Source organism: Crocodylus porosus, unplaced genomic scaffold, assembly GCF_001723895.1.
Source record: "Crocodylus porosus isolate Cpor-Errol unplaced genomic scaffold, CroPor_comp1, whole genome shotgun sequence".
Lineage (NCBI taxonomy): Eukaryota > Metazoa > Chordata > Crocodylia > Crocodylidae > Crocodylus > Crocodylus porosus.
This window is the reverse complement of record NW_017728927.1, coordinates 691,982-711,187: the sequence shown is the minus strand read 5'-3', so window position 1 is coordinate 711,187 and position 19,206 is coordinate 691,982. Positions and strand designations below refer to the sequence as shown.

At 41.8% G+C, this 19,206-nt stretch overlaps 1 protein-coding gene across 2 annotated transcripts; it reads right to left on the bottom strand.

Annotated features, from left to right (window-relative positions):
• Positions 1-916: 916 nt before the first annotated feature.
• On the bottom strand, positions 917-17,614 carry RAC1 (ras-related C3 botulinum toxin substrate 1 (rho family, small GTP binding protein Rac1)). Of its 2 annotated transcripts, XM_019542232.1 has the most exons (7): positions 17,444-17,614; positions 9,989-10,060; positions 8,278-8,395; positions 5,158-5,214; positions 3,447-3,509; positions 2,700-2,859; positions 917-2,530 (listed from the first exon to the last, which is right to left on the bottom strand). In XM_019542232.1, the coding sequence occupies exons 1-7, from the start codon at positions 17,476-17,478 to the stop codon at positions 2,400-2,402; spliced, it is 636 nt and encodes a 211-aa protein (XP_019397777.1). In that variant the 5' UTR covers positions 17,479-17,614; the 3' UTR covers positions 917-2,399. The 2 variants fall into 2 exon arrangements, with proteins under 2 accessions (XP_019397777.1, XP_019397778.1); XM_019542233.1 differs by lacking the exon at positions 5,158-5,214 and having other exon boundaries at positions 17,444-17,612.
• Between the last annotated feature and the right edge of the window lie 1,592 nt (positions 17,615-19,206).

Here is a 19,206-nt window from a genome sequence, read left to right as displayed (position 1 = left end):
GGAGTTTCCCACAAGCCAGTCTTTTGTTCTGAGACCCTACTGCTGTACAAGCCCACCGTTGCATCTCAAATCCCTGTGAAGTATCCAAGATAACACTGGGTGGGAGCCAGGCCTTAGTTAGGACAATCAGACATATGAACAAGCCTGACCACCTGTTTTACCCCCAGTGAGTGGAGTAAAGATTCAACACATTCATTAGGAGTATTTTCAGCCCTCCTTAACACACAGGAAATCAGAAGGAAGGTAAGTGCAGACTGAGCATTTGGTCAAGTCTGACACTTGGTAAATGGAGTGTGATCTAGCATTTTCTCCCTCCCCCCTGCTTTTTTCATATCTGTGACACTTAGTGGTACTTTGAACTAAAGATCACATATTAAGGTTGACTGAAAAAAAATTAGGGAGGGGGAAAATGGAAAGCTGCCTCAAGGAAAGGAAACAGCTTTACTTTTTACAACCAGATAGCACCCTAATGGAGCACCCTGTTGTAAAAGGGTGGGGGGGGAGGGGAAATCATCTGTACAGCCTCTACAACTTAAAATGAAATTCAAGCCTTTTCCTGGAGTACAAGTGGTTTAGGACTAAGCATTGCATACAAGTTAGGTTGCAAGTCTTTAAAGTAGCCAGCAAGAGCCAATGCCAAGCAAAATGAGTGCAGTGTCTGAGCAATGCTGGGGGCTGAGGAAAGCGTGTAACTTAATTCTTAGACCAGAGATCCAAAAACTAATCTCAATGCCTGCCACCAAAACATCTCAAACACTGTAACTCATTTTAAAGAGCTTGTTTTTAAATGCACATGACTGGCAGAAAGCCAGTCCCAAACAAACCACTGCTGTCATGGTTTACCAAGAATGATAAGCATTCACAGTTCTGCAGTCATGGTCTGAGAACCCTTACTTAGAAATTCACACATTACCAATAACATGATTCAAGAGTTTATTAAGTCATACATGCAAAACATACTGCTAATTGCATTAGCAAAAGATCAATGTAAAAACTTCACAATTTTGCAACTTGATTTTTAAATTTTGCTCTAGTGGTTGAAAGGGTGGAGTTCAACATTGGATTCTTGCCAGTGTTTAGAATGTACAGAACATTGTTAGCACTAGCACTAATTTACAGAACCGCATAGACCCAAGTTACCGTTACTAAATAAATCGATGCACATGTACATGTAGGTGAGGTAAAGAACAATTGTCAGCATTAGTAACGTTACAGTGCTGGGATACCTGGCAAACAGTGATGCTTGAGAAGGTTCATAGTTTAAGGAAGTCTAAAGTATAAAAAAATTACTAAAACTTGGAAAGCTGCTCACTTGATTTTTACATCTAGTATATAGAAGACTAAAGAGCTCCTCCAAAAGCACAAACATTACTGGATCAGAAAAGGAAAATAAGAATATGCTTCAACTAATCTACAAAAAAAATGCAAAATTCTATCACTCAAAGACTTTAAAATACAAGTTATATTGCTCAGTAGAGATTCTACAAGAAAAGCATTTTTCTAAGTTTAACAGTTGTGGGAATGACCAGTTCAAAAATATTATCAAGTGAATGCCCTACTTGAAAAGAAATTCAGAACTTACCTATGAACACCAACCTCTCTTCATCTACTGCATATCTGCGATAGAAGTTTACTGGTTTTTCTGTGACAAGTGTCTATTCACTTTTCAACTTCTCTGACAATGTAGTGTGTAAATTGATCTGTACAGTGTCAAATACTGCCTGGCAACCTCATTTGATCTCCAACCAGTGCTTCACCTATCCATCACAATACAATGCTATCAAAAGGACTAGATAAACTTCAATTAAGAATGTTTATATTTAATTGTAGTAGTAAGAACTAAATTGCAACTGAGCCCTTACCAGTGACAAAGCATTTTTTACTGTGACTCAAGGTGGTCAGTCAATATCAATTCTCGTACTCATTTAGGTTTGATACACAATGCTATGCAACAACCCGGGGTTGAGAATGTGTTTAATGAATGCATTAGCAACATTTTGCTAAGGATACTTCTCTGTGAAAAATGAGAGTGTTTTTGCATTTTCTAATAGACATTACAGTCTTCTTAAAAGACAGAAGTCTTTAAAACAGTTTAGTGCTTAGTGTTCATAGCACAACAATGCAACTTAGTTCAACAGATAGTTTGGCAACAATTGATTAATCTAAGCAAGAATAGGACTTTAAAAATAAGGCTTTACATAGGTCTTTTAAGATTTCACTTTTAGTAGAATGAAAAGCAATTCTCATACTTCAAAACAAGTGAAACTGAAATTGTTGATTGGTTCAAAAATGTGATGAAAGAACAAATTTATAACAGAAAAACTTGGCATTGAATGTGAATGCTCCATTGTTCAGAGCAAAGCACACGGGGTTCGGAGCGGGGGCAGGGAGGGTGACATTTACAGCAGCAGGCATTTTCTCTTCCTCTTCTTTACAGGAGGGGGGCAAAGAACTGCTCGAATAGCTTCATCAAACACTGTCTTGAGGCCTCGCTGTGTAAGTGCTGAGCATTCTAGGTATTTCACTGCACCTGTGGAGAGCAAAAGAGGCTGAAGTTACAAAACAGTTCTCTACAATGTGCCAGTGACAGAAAACACTGCTTTTAGTGGATTGCCACAGTAGAAACGGGGGGATTTTTTTGTTTGTTAAAAGGAAGCTGTAGCATGAATTTTAGTAGGTTAACTTGGGAATCATCATACCAATCTCTTTTGCCATGGCAAGCCCCTGTGGGTAGGTGATTGGAGTCAATTTCTTCTCCTTCAGTTTTTCAATAGTGTCTTTATCATCTCTGAGATCAAGTTTGGTACCTACTAAGATGATGGGGGTGTTGGGGCAATGGTGCCGCACCTCAGGATACCACTGGAAAAAAATAAAAGAGAAGCAGATGTGCAACAACTTTCATGTAAGGCTTTCAAATACTTTCCCTACCAAAACCTCCCCAAACTCCTTTACGATACAATAAAAGAGAAAGCAAACCCCCACAAGACCTCCTTTTTATACTGTAAATGTCCTCCTGCATTTACAGATACAGAGATTCAACTCCCTGTCTTAGCCAGAAGGCGTCAATTATCCAGGGTGAAAAACCCTAATGCAACTTTGTTTGCTCTTCGGTTTTTTGCAAAGCCCATCCATGGGAGAAGTCCAACACAAGGGTATAGATAATTTCTCCTTGGCCATGGAAAAATCATAACAGGAATAAAACAGACTTCCCCTCACCAAGGTGCATCTTAAGACAAATTTGCTAAGTCTTCCTGCACAATTAAGGAAAGTTGCACTGTTCCATCATGCTACTTGACAATGACCATCTGTTTTTACAGAAGATTGGTCCCAGCACTGGGCATGTGAGCCTCATTTCCCTGAATCAAGGGAAAGAATACAGGTTGAAACCTAACAAAACAAGACCCAAATCAATCTCAAGGAAAGAGTGCTCTCTAGGCTGCACTTACCTTAGCACGGACATTTTCAAAGGAAGCAGGACTCACAAGTGAAAAGCAGATTAAGAACACATCCTATAAAGCAAGTTTTCAAAGTTAGCTCAGTATACTAGAACACTGGAGAACACATTCATTAATACAATTAGGCTTTTGATTCAGTTACTGAGCTGGTTGATTATAAACACTGGAACAGTTATGCTAGCAGCATGCTTGCATTTTCAAGTCTTGCTCCCTACATTTGAGATCTGTGATACTCAAACACCACTGAAGATACAGAAGAACCTTGAAAAAGTCCCTGAAAACGAACAACAAACAAATGCGAGGAGCAGTAGAAGTTGTAGGTAGTAAGAAGAATCATAAGAACTGCAGACTTCTCTCCATCTTTCACACAAGGAGAATTCAAGTGAGTCAAGCTTTACACAAGCTCACACCTAGCTTGCTAACATGGGATTTAAAGTATGAGGTGCAACTGTTCCACTGCTTCTGACAGGAAATAACGCTAGTTCCAAGAGCTTTCAGTTTGAACAAACAGGTGGAATTTTGGCTTCCATGTAAAATATTCTTAGCCCATCTAAGCTGATTTTCATCCGATAAATTTATTTTCCACAGCATAACTGCTGTGCAGAGATTACAGTGAACCCTGCATTGGTTTCACACTCATCAGATATTATTTTTGCATTAACACGCTTTAGAGTTTCCTTCCTCCAGCTCAGTTAGAATTAGGGGAGTTCTAAAAACCATGACCGCACTGACCCGACTAGCCCACCCTCCCATTCTTTACTTATGCAACTAACTCAGACAGCGGAAGCCTTTATGTAGCGTACACTGCTCGTCTTTCAACTGAAAGGTAGAGGCCAATTACTGCAATAAATCACCGGGGTTTTAAAAAATTTCAAAGAAAAGATAACTGCAAAATAGATTTAAAAAAACAACAACCAACAAGATTTTGTAGCAACTTCTAGAAAGTGCATGTTTCAAAGGCTGATCAGGTTCATAGGCTTACCTGTTTCTAGAGCTGTTGAGAAAATGTTCACCTGGCTAACCAGACTTGATGCATTAAATATTACTAATCCTGCTACATTATTCTTACACCTGAACAAGTCTCACAAGCTCCAGCTTTCCCCATCCCACAACAAAGCAAACACAAGTATGAGCTAAATCTGTTAAGAAATGAGAGGCATGTCATAATGTTAGTCAATCGTGGTGCATTTCAAGGCATTGTGTTAGGTCAACTACTGACACCTGCATTGCTATGCACTTGCAACCCATTTATTCATGCATCACCCAAGCACATTTCCATAGCCAGAACACCGAAGAAGAAAGGTGTGCAACACCAAACAACGTGATACTATGGCCACTACTTCTGTTTTCCAATTCTGTGCATCGCACAGATTCCTCCCCACTTTCCTCCAGAGGCTCACTGCTTTGGATTGACAAGAAGTTCTGTGAATTATCTGCAACTTTCCACTGGCTCCTGCATATCACACATCTAATCAATGCATGGGCAAACAACATTTTAGCTTCTTGTTTGGTTACTCTTCAGAGCCCTGATTTACAGAGCTAGCAGCACACTCACATCAATAAAGCAATAATACAGATCCAAGAGATATATACTCTAAGCACAAGAAAAAGTTGTAGTCTAGTAAAATAGGGGCCAATTTATCACTATTTAAGCAAAAAAGAACAGAACTGGGAAACAAAATTTACTGAAAGTGTTACATACGGAAATAGGTTGATCTTTCAGACTTGAAGTTACATTCTTACCACTGGTCCCTCCAACCTAATAACAGGTATGACATAAATTAAGTTCAGGAATACCTTTAAGTGTGCTCTTAATGAACCATTTCTTCTCATAATTTCTGTGCTCATCAATCCTCACAGAACTTTCCCCTCAAAAGGAAAACACTCAGCTGGCCAGTGCCACATTACCTGACATGCATTACTTCCAGAAAAGCCTGACAGGAGTCTTTTCCAAAGATGTAGAAATAGGTTAGTGACAAAGACAACAGCAAACTGCTTTTTGAGTCTGAAGGCCCCACAACAGTGGAACTGAATGGATGAGAAAAAAAGTTTTGTAGTGAAAAAAAATTAGAATTTATTTAATCAGGTACTTTTCAAAGATTTTCCAAATAAGGAAGATAGAGTATGTCAAGGTAGCAAAGTCTGGAGCATGCTTTAGTGCCCAGATATCAAAACAGCCTGATAACACACTGATAGATCCACTGAACTGAAAGACTATATGGAGCCTTTCTGTGACAATCCTACAGCTGAGAATATCTGCAGATACAGTTTGGTCTCTGGCCAGACTGCTACTTGACTGGTCTTTTCCTAGGAAGCACGCTACCTTTCCATTCACATGGTTCCCAAAGCTCTCCTTGAACTGACTTTTAAATCTAGTCGGTGAAGAAACTTTTCCCCTATGAAGCATCCAAGGCAAATTCTGACCCATACTATTAAAATTGTATGCCCTCTGATTCAGAGATGCAGCAGAGCTGGTATTTTCCCCATCTGCAGACACATTTTTAGTGCTCTTCTAACATCCAGGTTACAGCAACATTCCCGCTGTGGATCCCTACACGTTCAGCGAAGGACTTGTTCCAAAGACAGCACTTTGAGGCCATTCTCCAACACACCTCAGGGAATCTTACACCATCTCAGCTGCTAAGGTCCCTTACGTCCAAAGTTCTCCTTACATCGTCTATGCCCAAGTCACCATTAACAGCTGCATATGCTCTTTGATCAAAGCGTGTGTACAAGCACTTCTTGAAGCTACCTGACCATTACACTTAGCCCCAAAACAGCTCACCTCCACACACAACATTGTGAACACAGGCCTGGCTTTAAACATGTACTGTCCTTTACACGCAGCAGAATGACAAAACTGTGGCTTGGGGGCCATGGGCTCAGTGCAAAGCCTGCCAGCACATGGGCCAGCACAGACTCTGCTCGAAAAACATACTAGGAACACTCCATACATACACACATGCCCTCCAGTCAAAAGTATCGCTGACAGTACTGTCATGGCATTCAGCAAAGCCTGACTTTGCACGTGGCTTCACTAACAGGTTCCTGTCAAGTTTGCTGTCACTGTTTGGTGAAAGTCAGGATCCAGAGAGAAGTCAGGTTCTGCCTGAACTGATGCTTTCTAATTCGCATTATAACCATGACCAAGGATTTCTAGCAGCAGCACATTTTTAAATAGTGAAACCAAGAAGCTCAAAATACAAGATGAGGCAGTGTTGTCTAAAGCTGGGTAAGCATTAGCACAAGAGACTGGGGAGAGGGGAAACATTTAAAATAAAATCAGTGCCTAAAATACGAGTTTATTTTCTGTTTTTAGACTCCTCTTTGCTAAAAAACAGTACACAGTACAGCATATTCTCCAAGTGTTTGCACATAAATTACAATCATTATTTATGGTGCAAGAGTCATTATTAATGGTGCAAGACAGATCCATTATACACTGCATGCAATATCTGTTGTGTGCTATAACCCCAAATCACACAGGCCCACACACACTGCTCACTGCACCAGGTATGAAAGGATGGCCCACCCCCAAAGCATAGCTTGGCCTATGGTCCCTCCTCCCACATCCTTTCATCTGTTCAAACTTGACTGCAGCCTGTGTTTCCATGATGCTGACAGGCTCTTGGGCAGTCTTACCAATTTCATCACCTACTATGAAGAGGGTCTAATAACTGCTTTTTCTTCCTAGCTGCTGGGAGAAGCAGAAGTTTCTGGCAGTTTTGCTGCCGTTCTCTAACTGACACAATAGCAGCAGCCTCTAGTGTACGAGTGGAGAAGAAAACTTAACTGTAAGGACTTGTAGGCACAATGAGAAATGAGACTAATGAATTAAGATATGTTTACCAGAAATTTAAATAGTACTGTTCATTCAATAAAAGTCCATTGTCTTAGAGAGTGCAGGCAGACCACAGGCTAACTGAACCAGATCCGAAAACACAAAGGCCAGCTTCCTGCATTGTAGTAGCTAGTAATTATTCTGCTGTAATAACTACAAATTACTACTTTCCTTTAGAACAAGGACAGTTCTGTCAGAAAAAGGAATCTGCTCAAACCAAGACCACTGGGCTTGGCAGAAGACAGCTTCAGGAGACTAGCATCTAGAAGATATTAGCTGAGCTGTTGTGATGGCTACAGACAGAGAAGACTACTTCATTTTCCCTATCCTAGAGAAGCAGGGGACAGCATATGCATATTCAAGATTTGACAGATTGCAAGCAATGAAGCAACATGTACGTTTCTCCCTAGTTTAATATTGTAACTGTAAGAGCACCATAAAAACTGCCTTGGGCTGAAATAATTTAAGAACTCCAACGGAACAGTGCCCACATCAATAGCAACATTTTCTTTTACAGGCATGCTGCCTGCACATTTAATACTACCTTTGGAACCAAATGAGGCTGAATGACATCAAGTGCTTAGCAATGTTCATGTCAGTGGGCAACCAAAACAGCACGCCTGAGAAACAAAAAGACAAATCCTACTTTTGGCAGGCATGCTAACCTTAAATGAATGGACTTGCTGATGAGACTACTCCATTCACCAAATTTATAAATATTCCAGTTAATTCTGGGGCTGCAACTACATAAAAAGGCAACACACATCAGCATACATGGGCAATGCAGGTTTTAACATCTGCTAAATGCAGAATGGTCTCATACTGAAGTATACTAAAGTATTACACCTGCAGCATTAAGCAGAAATTTGCAAGAGGTTAACTTTGCTATTAAATATGGATGTTAACCATAGCCATATTCAGTAACGACAATTAGACTTAGGCTATAAACGTAATTTCAACTCTTGTGCTATAGATTCTTACTGTTTGCGGATATGATAATGGACGTAATCTGTCATAGTCCTCTTGTCCAGCTGTATCCCATAAACCCAGGTTCACTGGTTTTCCATCAACCATTACATTAGCAGAGTAGTTGTCAAAGCTATAAAATAAAATACAAAGTGAGATCATCTGAAATGCTTCCAAGCTGGAACCAAATTCTTCTTCTGCAATAAGTCCCAAAGGCTGAGCTCTCAAAATCCCACTCAAACACAATGGACAGAAAAGGCACTTGCCAGAGTAAGCCTCCTGCCCCAAATAATGAATTATTATTCTTTAAATATTAAGTCTGATATGGAATATTAGAGGGGAAAATGCAGCTCAAACTAAGCCTGCTGGAGTTAGTCTCTTTTCATTACCTTCCATCAGAAAACGTGCAAAACTGCTAAGCAAACAAGTCTGGGAAAAAAGGTGATTCACTTAACTGACAAATGTACTCCTCTGAATGGGACACTTATCAGCCACCTAATCTGCCTCTGTATTGTGTAAGAATTAAAAACCTATTGTTATCGTTCTATGCACGTAACAAAAGAAGTGAGATGAGTAATACTTAATGCGGAATTTAAGAGTCTCAGTGGGCAAATACAAGCCTTGTAAATTTAGGGGATCAAAATGATTTGGAAAATTCTACTCAGAGGCGAATAGATAAACAGGCAAGATCCTTTTTAAGACCACCACTTTTTATGACACTTAAGCCAGAACTGAGAATGCAGTAAACTTTTGTCTATAAAACAGTAATAAATTGCAAAGTCTAAGGATGGACTACATTAAAATGTTTCCTATGAAAATTCACTGAGGTATTTACAGTATAACTTGAGGAAAAAGAAAAGGTATAGCAAAATAAGGGCAGCTGTGGCCAATAGGAAGAGAAACATTTCCACAGTACATTTATAGTACAATATATTTTAGTACCTGAAAAATCTCAGCTGTACTCTTACCATTTGTAGGAGAACAATTACATGTTTTATATTTTAAATGAGGACAAAGCAGAGCACGGAAAGCTGCCTGTGTAAAAAGTTCCACCCTACCCTGAATTGGAGGGGGGTGGTGAATTACATTACAAATGCCTTAAAAACAGGGATTTAAATAATACGTGTTGAAAACCCTTAACTGCAAAATCACAGAAAGTACCAAAATAACAGCGGTTCTTTAGTAATGCTTACTATAGGAACTGCACTTGGCAACTGAGGAAGGCTTGCAAGAAGGCACAAAAACCCTACCAGCTCACTAGTAAGTATTTAAAAAACAGAACAAAACCACAGACAGACAAAAAAAAATGCTCCTTGTGATTCTGTCTGCAGTCCTGAAGGGTTTGCAAGAGTCTGAACCTTGAATGTCACTTGGACATAAGAACTCTGCCTTCGGAAGTAACCATGAGGTTTTCTTTAAAGATAACTGTAGCTGACAATGTTAACATAGTCCCAGAAGAGATGAGTTATTGGGCAAAGTAGATGTGAACTGATCAAGAGTCCACAAAAAACAACTTATCACATAAATACTATTGCACATGGCCACCTGACAAACAGGTTAGTGCAAGCCAAAAAAATATTTCTTGTGAAATAAATCTAGAGTTGAAATTAACCTTTCAGACAAAGCTGAAAGATGTTTCCTGCTTATTTAAACTATATAAACTCCAATGATGGCAAGTGTAAAGAATGCATTAAATTAGTTCATAAGGTTTCATGATTATACTTACACAGTGGGGATGTATTCTCCAGGAAAAGCATTGGTCGTGTAACTGATGAGTAGGCATGTTTTACCTACAGCACTGTAAAGAGATTAAAGTCATTTAAGGTAGTACTTTTACATGTGATGAGAAATAAAAAGCCTTCCAAATATAACCAACCCTTCGCAGTCCCCCTCCAAATTACATTCATTCATCCATTTACAAGAAGTTTAAATTTAAACCTGAATTTGTAAGGGGTCAAGCCTGGACTTGAAGCTGACTTGACTAGTAAGCAGACTAGTCAGAAGATAAACTTCTGATTCTTAGTGGTCAAGGTGGATCTGAGTAATTTAATAGGTATCTTCCAAAATATACAAACATTATGACCTAGACTAGTTTGTTCAAGCTTAAATTAATGAGGCCACATATATTAGTAGCCCACTCATTTTGCTGTGTCTTAACCAGTTTCACTGAATAGAAATGACAGCCACCATTCATACAGCTCTTTCAAATGCCTCACCTCACCTTTCAGACAACTCATACTTTTACCTAACTCATACATTACCTAACTCTGATGAGAAACTATTGCCAGTTTATCACAACGCCATTTTAGAGGGCTCAGTGAAACAGAAGTGGCAGCCTTTCAGAGCATGTCATAATACTGCAACGTGACATTGAAAATGTAACATCACTTCCTTGGAAACCCAGCCATCTTGTGGAAATTACTTAGTCAAAACCATAACCTAACATTGAAACCGAGTTGTGTGCACTTAAAAAAATCTTTCCCCCAGCAAAAATTTAAAAAATCCCAAACAGGTTCCGATAATTCAGAGACATCTGTCTTCCACGCTTCTTTTAGAGCCCAACAGTCAGTTCTCTACTCCTAGCATTCTCCCAAGTCAAACACTAGAGAAGGGACAAACTAAATTTGTATAACAGTTTCAATTAACAAGGCTAAGATACTTGAGATCTGACTACTTAATTCTCTTTCAAAGAGACTCAGCATCTGAAAAGAAAGCAGGCTTCTGATACGTTCAAGTTCCTCTAGGTTTCATATTTGCTTCTCACTTAAGAGCAATATCCTTCAACAACAGACTCCAGAGGATGTCTTCACAATTAATTGCTGCAGAGAGATATTTGTTGTGGGATTATGTTCTTCCTGCTGATTACTTCTTTCTTAAAAGATGTTCATCCTATGCAAGACATGCGTTATGTCCATGTAGAAGTTTTGGGCAAGCAGTGTGCTGATTAAACAAGACACCAGCACTCTTTTAACCCCTGATGCGTTTCCAAGGGTTATACAACTACTATTCAGAATAGCACACGTATCTTTCATTGTTGGTGTTCATAAGGCCAGCCACACTCTCTGCTGTATTTACCTTACTTAGTAATGTTAAAAGAAATCTCCATAATTAAAACATCACTGCTAAAAACATCCTCTTGTCCTTTAGATTTCATTAAAAGGCTCCAGAAGTTGGAATATGGTCAAGCACTAAAGTGTACTAGGCAAGACCCATGCTTTGTCAGAGCTAGAAGTTACTCCATTTATTGCAACACTGCCAGTAATAGGATTCTTCACCACCTTCTTTTAAGTCTCCGTTCAATAATACCGTACGATCATGACAAGCTATATTACGGTAACGTTTGAGCCTTAGAGAAATCCAGGCCCAATCTGACCAGGATGGTTCTTTGGCGTTTTATTCCACATGTTAAGCTGCAATTTGCAATTCTCCCTTTCCTTTCAACACAATCCCCACTCTATCATCATTTTTTGGTCTTACAAAATTTACCCTCACCACATTTTAATTTCTTCAAAAGAAGTATGAAAAATGTCTGAGTTTCAGCCTTTCAGAAACTGAGGTTTTCCTGTTCAGGGCTGCACTATGTTTTGTGCCAAATGATACTTCTAATTATGACATCTACTGCTTGACTAGTGTTGAATTTTTACTGCAGTTTCAGGTGAGTTTTACAGTTGTATACATGAGATGGGCTGGGAACCCTCCTATCAGAAATATCTGTGGAGAAACCAAAGATGCCTGAAATATCCAGAATCTTATAAGTCTAAGCCCATGGTGGCTAAACCACAGCTCACAAGCCACATGCAGCTCACCAGCACAATACTTGCGACTCTTTGGAAATTGGCCAAGGCCCTGCCCGCTTCTCCCCAAGGTGGCTCCGGGGGACAGCGCAGCCCAGCACCTCCCATCACGCCAGCTTTCCCAGGGAACATGCCCTGAGTCCACCCTCCTCCCTCCTTCTCTCCTGTTGGGACTGCCAGCTCAGGTGCTAGGCTGGCCCACAGGGCATGCTCCCCATGGGGAAAGCCAGTAGCTAGGCAGTGCAGGGCTTTGGGGGGAGGGGAGTCACCTGTATTCCAGGTCACTCAGCACCCCCCACCCCTCCATCTCTTGAACTTTGGTAGAGGATGGGATGTGGCTCTGAGGGTGAGTAACTCTGGCCACCCCTGGTATAAGCCATGGATGGGTGTAGCGTAGTTCAGCATTTGGGCTCAGGACGAGAAACCAGCAACTCCCAGAATTGTAGTCTCAGCTATGCCACAGCCTCTCTACATTTTCCCAGCCTGCAAAGTAGGCATTCATTACTTGCATCACATGTCTGCTGTAAGGATTAATATCCCAAGATTAGCACAGCATAAATGCTAAGTACTATAAAGCTCTGTACACAAATTACACATTTCCAGACTCAGGGCTTGTTGGCATTCTCTGAAGATGGTAACCCCACACATCTTTTAATTTTTTGTATAAAATATATATGGATATATATCCCGTGGATAATATACATATATTAGCCTATTAGTTTAATTTTTATTTTATATAGAATTAAACTAATAGACTTCTATAACGAAGACACTAATGCACTGGGGTATTCAACAGTTCCAAAAAGAAAATTTGAAAGAACATTTTTTAACCAAGCCTTTTCAGAATGCCAGAGAACTGAATAGACTGGTCTAATTTATAACTGAGTCATCAAAACTATGAATTCAAAAAAGCCATATCCTTTAAGCCCCTTGCTAGGACTTCCGCAAAACCTTCTGTAGAATCTACAACACAGTCAGGCTCAAAGGCCCATCCTAAACAAGTCTATCATACAATACATCCTGTTTTGTACTGAATTCCATATCTTCATCAGTGACTAAAGAACACTTTCCCCCCTACCCCTTTTGACTGCCTCCCTTCATTTCACCAAGTAAAGAGACTGTCGTGGTTACTCAGAGCAGCTCAGGAAAGAGGTGATAAAAAAAAATTTCATTCCAGTCTCAAAACTGTAGCATGGTTCTTCTGCAGCATGCACCAGACAGTTGTTAAACAAGAAAAAACAGGCCCAACAACCCTGTGTTCCATTTTAGGTTTCCTGCCTCACTAGCCTCTTGGCTCACTGCCCTATGAATCAGATTTGCGTAGTTACCAACCTCAGAAACGAACATGTAACACCTACCTTCACTATGGTAATCCTACATTAATTTTTATTCCTCATCTCCTATTAAAGCATTATGTTAACAAACTTAGTTTGAAAAGCATTTAGCTACTTGCTAAGGGAGGCATCTAACTGTATAGCAAATAAATCTTTACACCTGAGGGCTGGAAATTAAGATGGATCAACAGATGGTTTTAATTTTTTCTGCAGATCAATCTGGGAAGTATTACAAAAATGCCATCAATTATTTAACCATACATTCAACCTTGCAACCCTACTAGAGAATCCTAAATTAGTAACATTAGGCTGTAATTCAGATTTGTCCCTGTTAACCACAAGAATTTTCTAGATTAGATTGGTAGCACACAGGCAAATGAGACACCATAATTAGTTTTACAGTAATTATTATACCAAATTTGTCCATTCGCTTCCAGGTACAATTCAAGGTAGTGACTTGTGTAGGATTTCACAAGGTTTTTAGTACCTGGAAACCCAGGAACTTCTCTCTCCTTAGCTATAACTAAGAAGCTTGAGAAATTTCCTACCATACTACACCTACTTTGAACAGGATAAGATGACATCGTAATAAAGATGCTGGCAGGCAGTGTACAGCAGCATTCCCTCCATTGCCAACACCAATAGAGCTGCACAAATGGTAGTGCTATGGCAGGAGACTTCTCGTATACTGACTGTGAGAACACAGCCCTTACAACCATGGCAGTAGAGGCCAGCTGAAGCACTTTATTTAACACTTCCCTAAAATCAGATGCCAAAGAACCAATAGCATCCTGTTAATATCTGTTGGAATTCCTTTCTTTTACCAGTCTACCTGAAATAGAATACTGCTTTGCGTGATATGGCCTAAGGCCTAGCTCTTTTCTCATATTTTATAAAATTTAAAATGGCATACACAACTCTCCTAGGATAAAAATAGCAGGTTATCACTTAAGAATTAAAATCTTTCCCTTACTGAAAGGCACTATTACATTCTAGATTAAGCAGAATATTATTCAGTTTGAGGAGGTTTTGTTCTAAAATTTCCATCTATGGCATTGTTCTATCGACTGAAGAATGGCAGACCATGATAGGGAAAGGTGAGGTTGTCAGTGGGATGAAAATTAGCCACCCACCAGAAATATGTTTCTTTAGGAGTGCTGCATTACAGAAAGCAGTTTAGAATTCCTGCACTCAGCTGGAGGGTGGAAAGAGTCAACTGCTTCAAAAGACATTTTTAATTGCTGTGGCTGGCAAAGCAAACCAAACTCTGGCATGGATCTACCAATGCATTTCAAGCAAAACCAGGGACATCATCTTCCTGCTTTACTCAGCCTTGGTGAGGCCACAGCTGGAGTACTGTATCCAGTTTTGGGCCCCCCACTTCAGAAGGGATGTGGAAAAGCTCGAGACAGTCTAGAGGAGAGCACTGTAAAGAGATTAAAGGCCTGGAGGGCAGCCTGTACAAGGAGAAGCTGAGGGATCCGGGACTCTTCAGTCTGGAAAAAAGAGAAGGCTCAGGGTTGACTTGGTAGCAGCCTACAATTATACAAAAGGGGTACATGAGGACCTGGGAGAACAGCTGTTCACCAGAGCTCCCCAAGGGATAACAAGGTCTAATGGCCATGAACTCCAGGAAGGCCGATTCAGACGAGACATAAGAAAAGAAAGTTATTTATGGTATGAATGTCCAGGGTCTGGAACAGACTCCCCCCAGAGGTGATGCAAGCACCTACTCTAGACTCTTTAAAAAAATTCTGGATATTTTTCTTGCTGGGATCACTTGATCCCAGCTGACTTCCTGCCTATAGCAGGGGGCTGGACTCGATCTCACAAGGTCCCTTCCAGCCCCTAATGTCTATGAAATCTGTAAAATACCTAAGACAAACAAGAACATTACAAGAATATCAGCAGAAAAAAAGAAAGTTTACTTTTCACTATTTAAGCTGCTTATTCCCTGCACTTCATTCAGCCAGGTCAGTGGTTCTCAACCTTTTTAGACTCAAGGCACATCCCTCAGAAAATACCAGCTTTAAAAAAGAAAAAAAAAGTTTTTACTAATTTTTTACTATAGAAAAATAATGGAGCAGTTCTGTTGCAAAGAACATGGAAAAACACAGGTCAGAAAGTTTTGAGCACAATGGATTTCTTATTTGAAATTTTTTGATTCATCTTGTGAATAATGTACATGCATGTACATCTAACAGCACTAACACTGCATGGCACCCTGCAGCACCCTTGGAAGGAACTCAAAGCACCACCGGGTGCCATGGCACCCTTATTGAGAATCACTGGCTTTTGTTTTCCAGCTTTCATATACCAGAATAATGCTGTCACATTGGTTTGCAATGGTTTCTAAAAGTAACATTCCTCTCTAGTTTAAAAGCCTTCTGGGTTTTTGAATACGGTATTGTTTATTAATACAGTGTCCTAAGTACCTATTTTTTTAAATACGGGTTTTAGTAATAAAGACTGAGCTTGTAGCCTGTCCCACCTAAAGCAGCAGTCTTCTAAAGTTTTTTGAGAAACACACAAAGCAACTACTTATTTAGTAAGTGATACTAAGTGTAAAGAAAATTTTAAATAGGAATTATTACATTGAATCTAGAATCATGCCTTCAAAACACTGAATGAACAGACAAAACATTTCTATTAAAAGAAGACAAATAAGACAACAATTTTGATGTAAAAAATATTTTACATCAATTTAAACCAACTAGAAACAAACAAACAAAAAAATCACAGTTGGCCATTTTTATCAGTCCCAGTAAGTTGCAGCACTATCAACAAATCTCAGTCAAATGTGTTAGGACACTCCTCTCGTGCAGCACAAGCAATAAAAGTAAGACAGGCATCTCATACAATATCAAAACCAGCACTTATGTTAAACCATTTAAACATTTTATTTTTAAGTCTTAATACATGCTAACTTTTTAGGGCTCTCCTAACAAGTTGATCATTAACTTAAAGATGAAACCACCACACTGTATTACACAAAGCTTATGGAAATTTGTTCTAGCTGTAATTATGCCCTTCAATCTATCTATGCAAGTTTTTTCTGTGATACCCGATTATGCTCAGACTACACTGGGATTTTTGTTTCCACTTAAAAAAAAAAAAATCTAACTGCATAAGACGAGTCTTGTTTTCCAGCTGGCTTGTGATGCTCCCCTGAGCTCTGACATCCAGTAAGAAAGTCTCCAAAATCCCTAGAAGAGTTTCTACATGGAGCACATTCAACAGTATCTAACGTCAAAATGTCAAGAGGAACAAACACGGTACACACAGTCTCTGCACTGAACGCCAACAGCTATGCATAAAGTCAGACTTAAAAGCATCCTAAAAATAGCTTTAAACAATAATACCTACAAAACATCACAGGTATAAATAATTCTCTACAGACGATGCACATGTCAAGTTTCTAATTATCTGTCATCTAGCTGTATAGCTAGAGGTCGCAATTAGGGCTCAGACCCTATTGTGTTAGGTAACACTCATACAGTAAAGCATGGTCTCTGCCCAAAAGATCTTGCAACGGACTCTGATTATATCACCTGCAAATGTAACCCCTGGCTGTAAAGGCGGGTTGTGAAACCCTGCCGGTGCGCAGGAAGTCACCGCATGCCATCCACTGTTTTTAAAAAGTAGTTTGGAGACAACGGGACCGACTTTCCCGTCCAGTTACCTCAGAAGTGGCTTCGCTCAGGAGCGCTGTGCAACCAAACCCTTGAACCGGGGCACGGATCCCGCTAGGGACACAAGGAAGGGCCCGGCCGCGGCTGGGGGAAGCCGCCAGCAGCAAAATGGAGATGGATACGGACCCCCATGATTCCCAGGAAGGTTTAAAGCCAGCACCTTCCCCCGGGCTCCCAGCTACCCAGGGGGACACAAGGGGCCCAAGGGCCCACAGCCCCCACCCCAGGCCGGGGGGGAGAAGGAGTCGGGGCCGCCGCCCTGAGGCGCCCCGGGCCAGGAGGGCGCGGCTCCTCCCTGCGGGCGGGCGGCCGGGCCCGGCCAAGTCCCGCGCGGGGCGGCGGCGGGGCGGGGCGGACTCACCCGTCTCCCACCACCACACACTTGATGGCCTGCATCGGGGCGGCGGCGAAGCGAGGAGCCCGCGGGTCTGTGCGCCCGGCCTCGGCCGCCTCCGCCCTGTGCACCCGTAAGCAGCGACGAGGCTGCGGCCACCACCCAAGGCTGCGCGAGAGTCGAGGAAACAGGAAACGGCCGCCCGCTCACATCCGGCTGGGCGCGCTCGCTCGGCCCTGCCGCCCGCCTCTGCGCCCTCCCCCCACGGCCGGGCCTCGGCAGCGCTCGGGGAAGCTCGAGCCTGGAGCCTGCGGCATCTTCGCGGTCGGCGGCCCAGCCTCGGGACTCTTCGGCTCCGCTCGGGAGCGCTGAGCTCATCGCCGGCCCGGTCTCGGGACTCTTCGGCAACGCTCGGGAGCGCTGAGCTCATCGCCGGCGCGGCCTCGGGACTCTTCGGCGACGCTCGGGCTTCTCCGGCCCAGAGTGACGGCTTCGGAAACGCTTGGGTCCCCCTCACCTCAACTGAGGGACCGCCATGTTTGTGCTACTAACCTAGTCCGGGGTGGTGGGGGTGGGGCCTGGTCTCCACTCTTACTCTTTCCTTGTCCTGAGCATCTTAGGGTGACTGTTACCAGCGTTAGGCCTCACTGCAGCGTGTCGTCTCCCCTCAGTTTCATCTGCACTGGAAGTTACCATGTCAAGAGGCGCATGGGACCAGCACGCACTGGGGCTGCTGCCCGGGGCAGCATTTTCCATCTGTGGGGCTGTGCTGCCCTGGGATGTGGCGTAGGGCCTCCTGTCACCATGTTTCTCTGTTACGCAAATCCTTGAGCACCAGTTTCTTTTCAACGGGTGGCAGCATAGTCTAACAAGCTGCAAACCACAAGCCGTGTGGTGATTTCATGTTATGATTGTGTAACGTTGATTTCTTTTGTTGCAATGTAGCATTACTGGGGTTGCCAGCACGCCCAGATTGGCGCAGAGTCTACTGGGATTGGCATTGATGTCCCCATGACTACTGAAAGCAATCCGGGAGATTTATGTTACATTAGCTATTTAGCTAACATTGCAGCATGTTAGGAAAAAACTCCCCCAGAATAGCTTCAGTCAGAGTTGGCAACCGTAAGCATTACACCAAAACGTTAGTCCTTCAGAGGTTATCCTGATGGGGGGGTTTCTAAGCATTTAGGATGTTAACAGATCCCAAGAATTTTTAAACAGTCTGACAAAGATTCCTTTCTCCTTTCAGCTGCTCTGGTTTCACTCTCCTGTGATAACATCACCTCTTTAATCTTCTAGTCCTCTAGAGCAGCATTTCTCAAGCTGTGGGTTGCGACCCAAGAGTGGGTTGCAAGAATACATGAAAGGGTTGTGAGCAAACTTTTAAAATGGATTCTCCTTTAAAGGAGAAAAACATGGGAAACCGGGGCTTTTCTCTTCCAGGCTGGCAGATTTCCAGCCTGGACAGTTGGATTTAGCATAACTGTTGCATTTAGTGCAACTGTCCCCACCACCATGAACATTGTATCCCTCCTGAGGCTGGAGGCACCCAAGCTCCCACAGGTGGCAGCAGCAGTGGCGGCAGCGGAGGCATAGTGGCAGGGAGCAGCAGGTAGCTCCCCCAGACAGCCGGGGGGGAGGGAGTGGTGAAAAATAGAGGACATAAGACCATCTGGTTTCATATCAATAGAGGACAGAAGACCAGACTGTGCTCTATAAAACCGGACGAATGGCCACCCTAGTCAGGACCGGCCATTGATATTTACAAATGGGTCCTGGTACAGAAATGA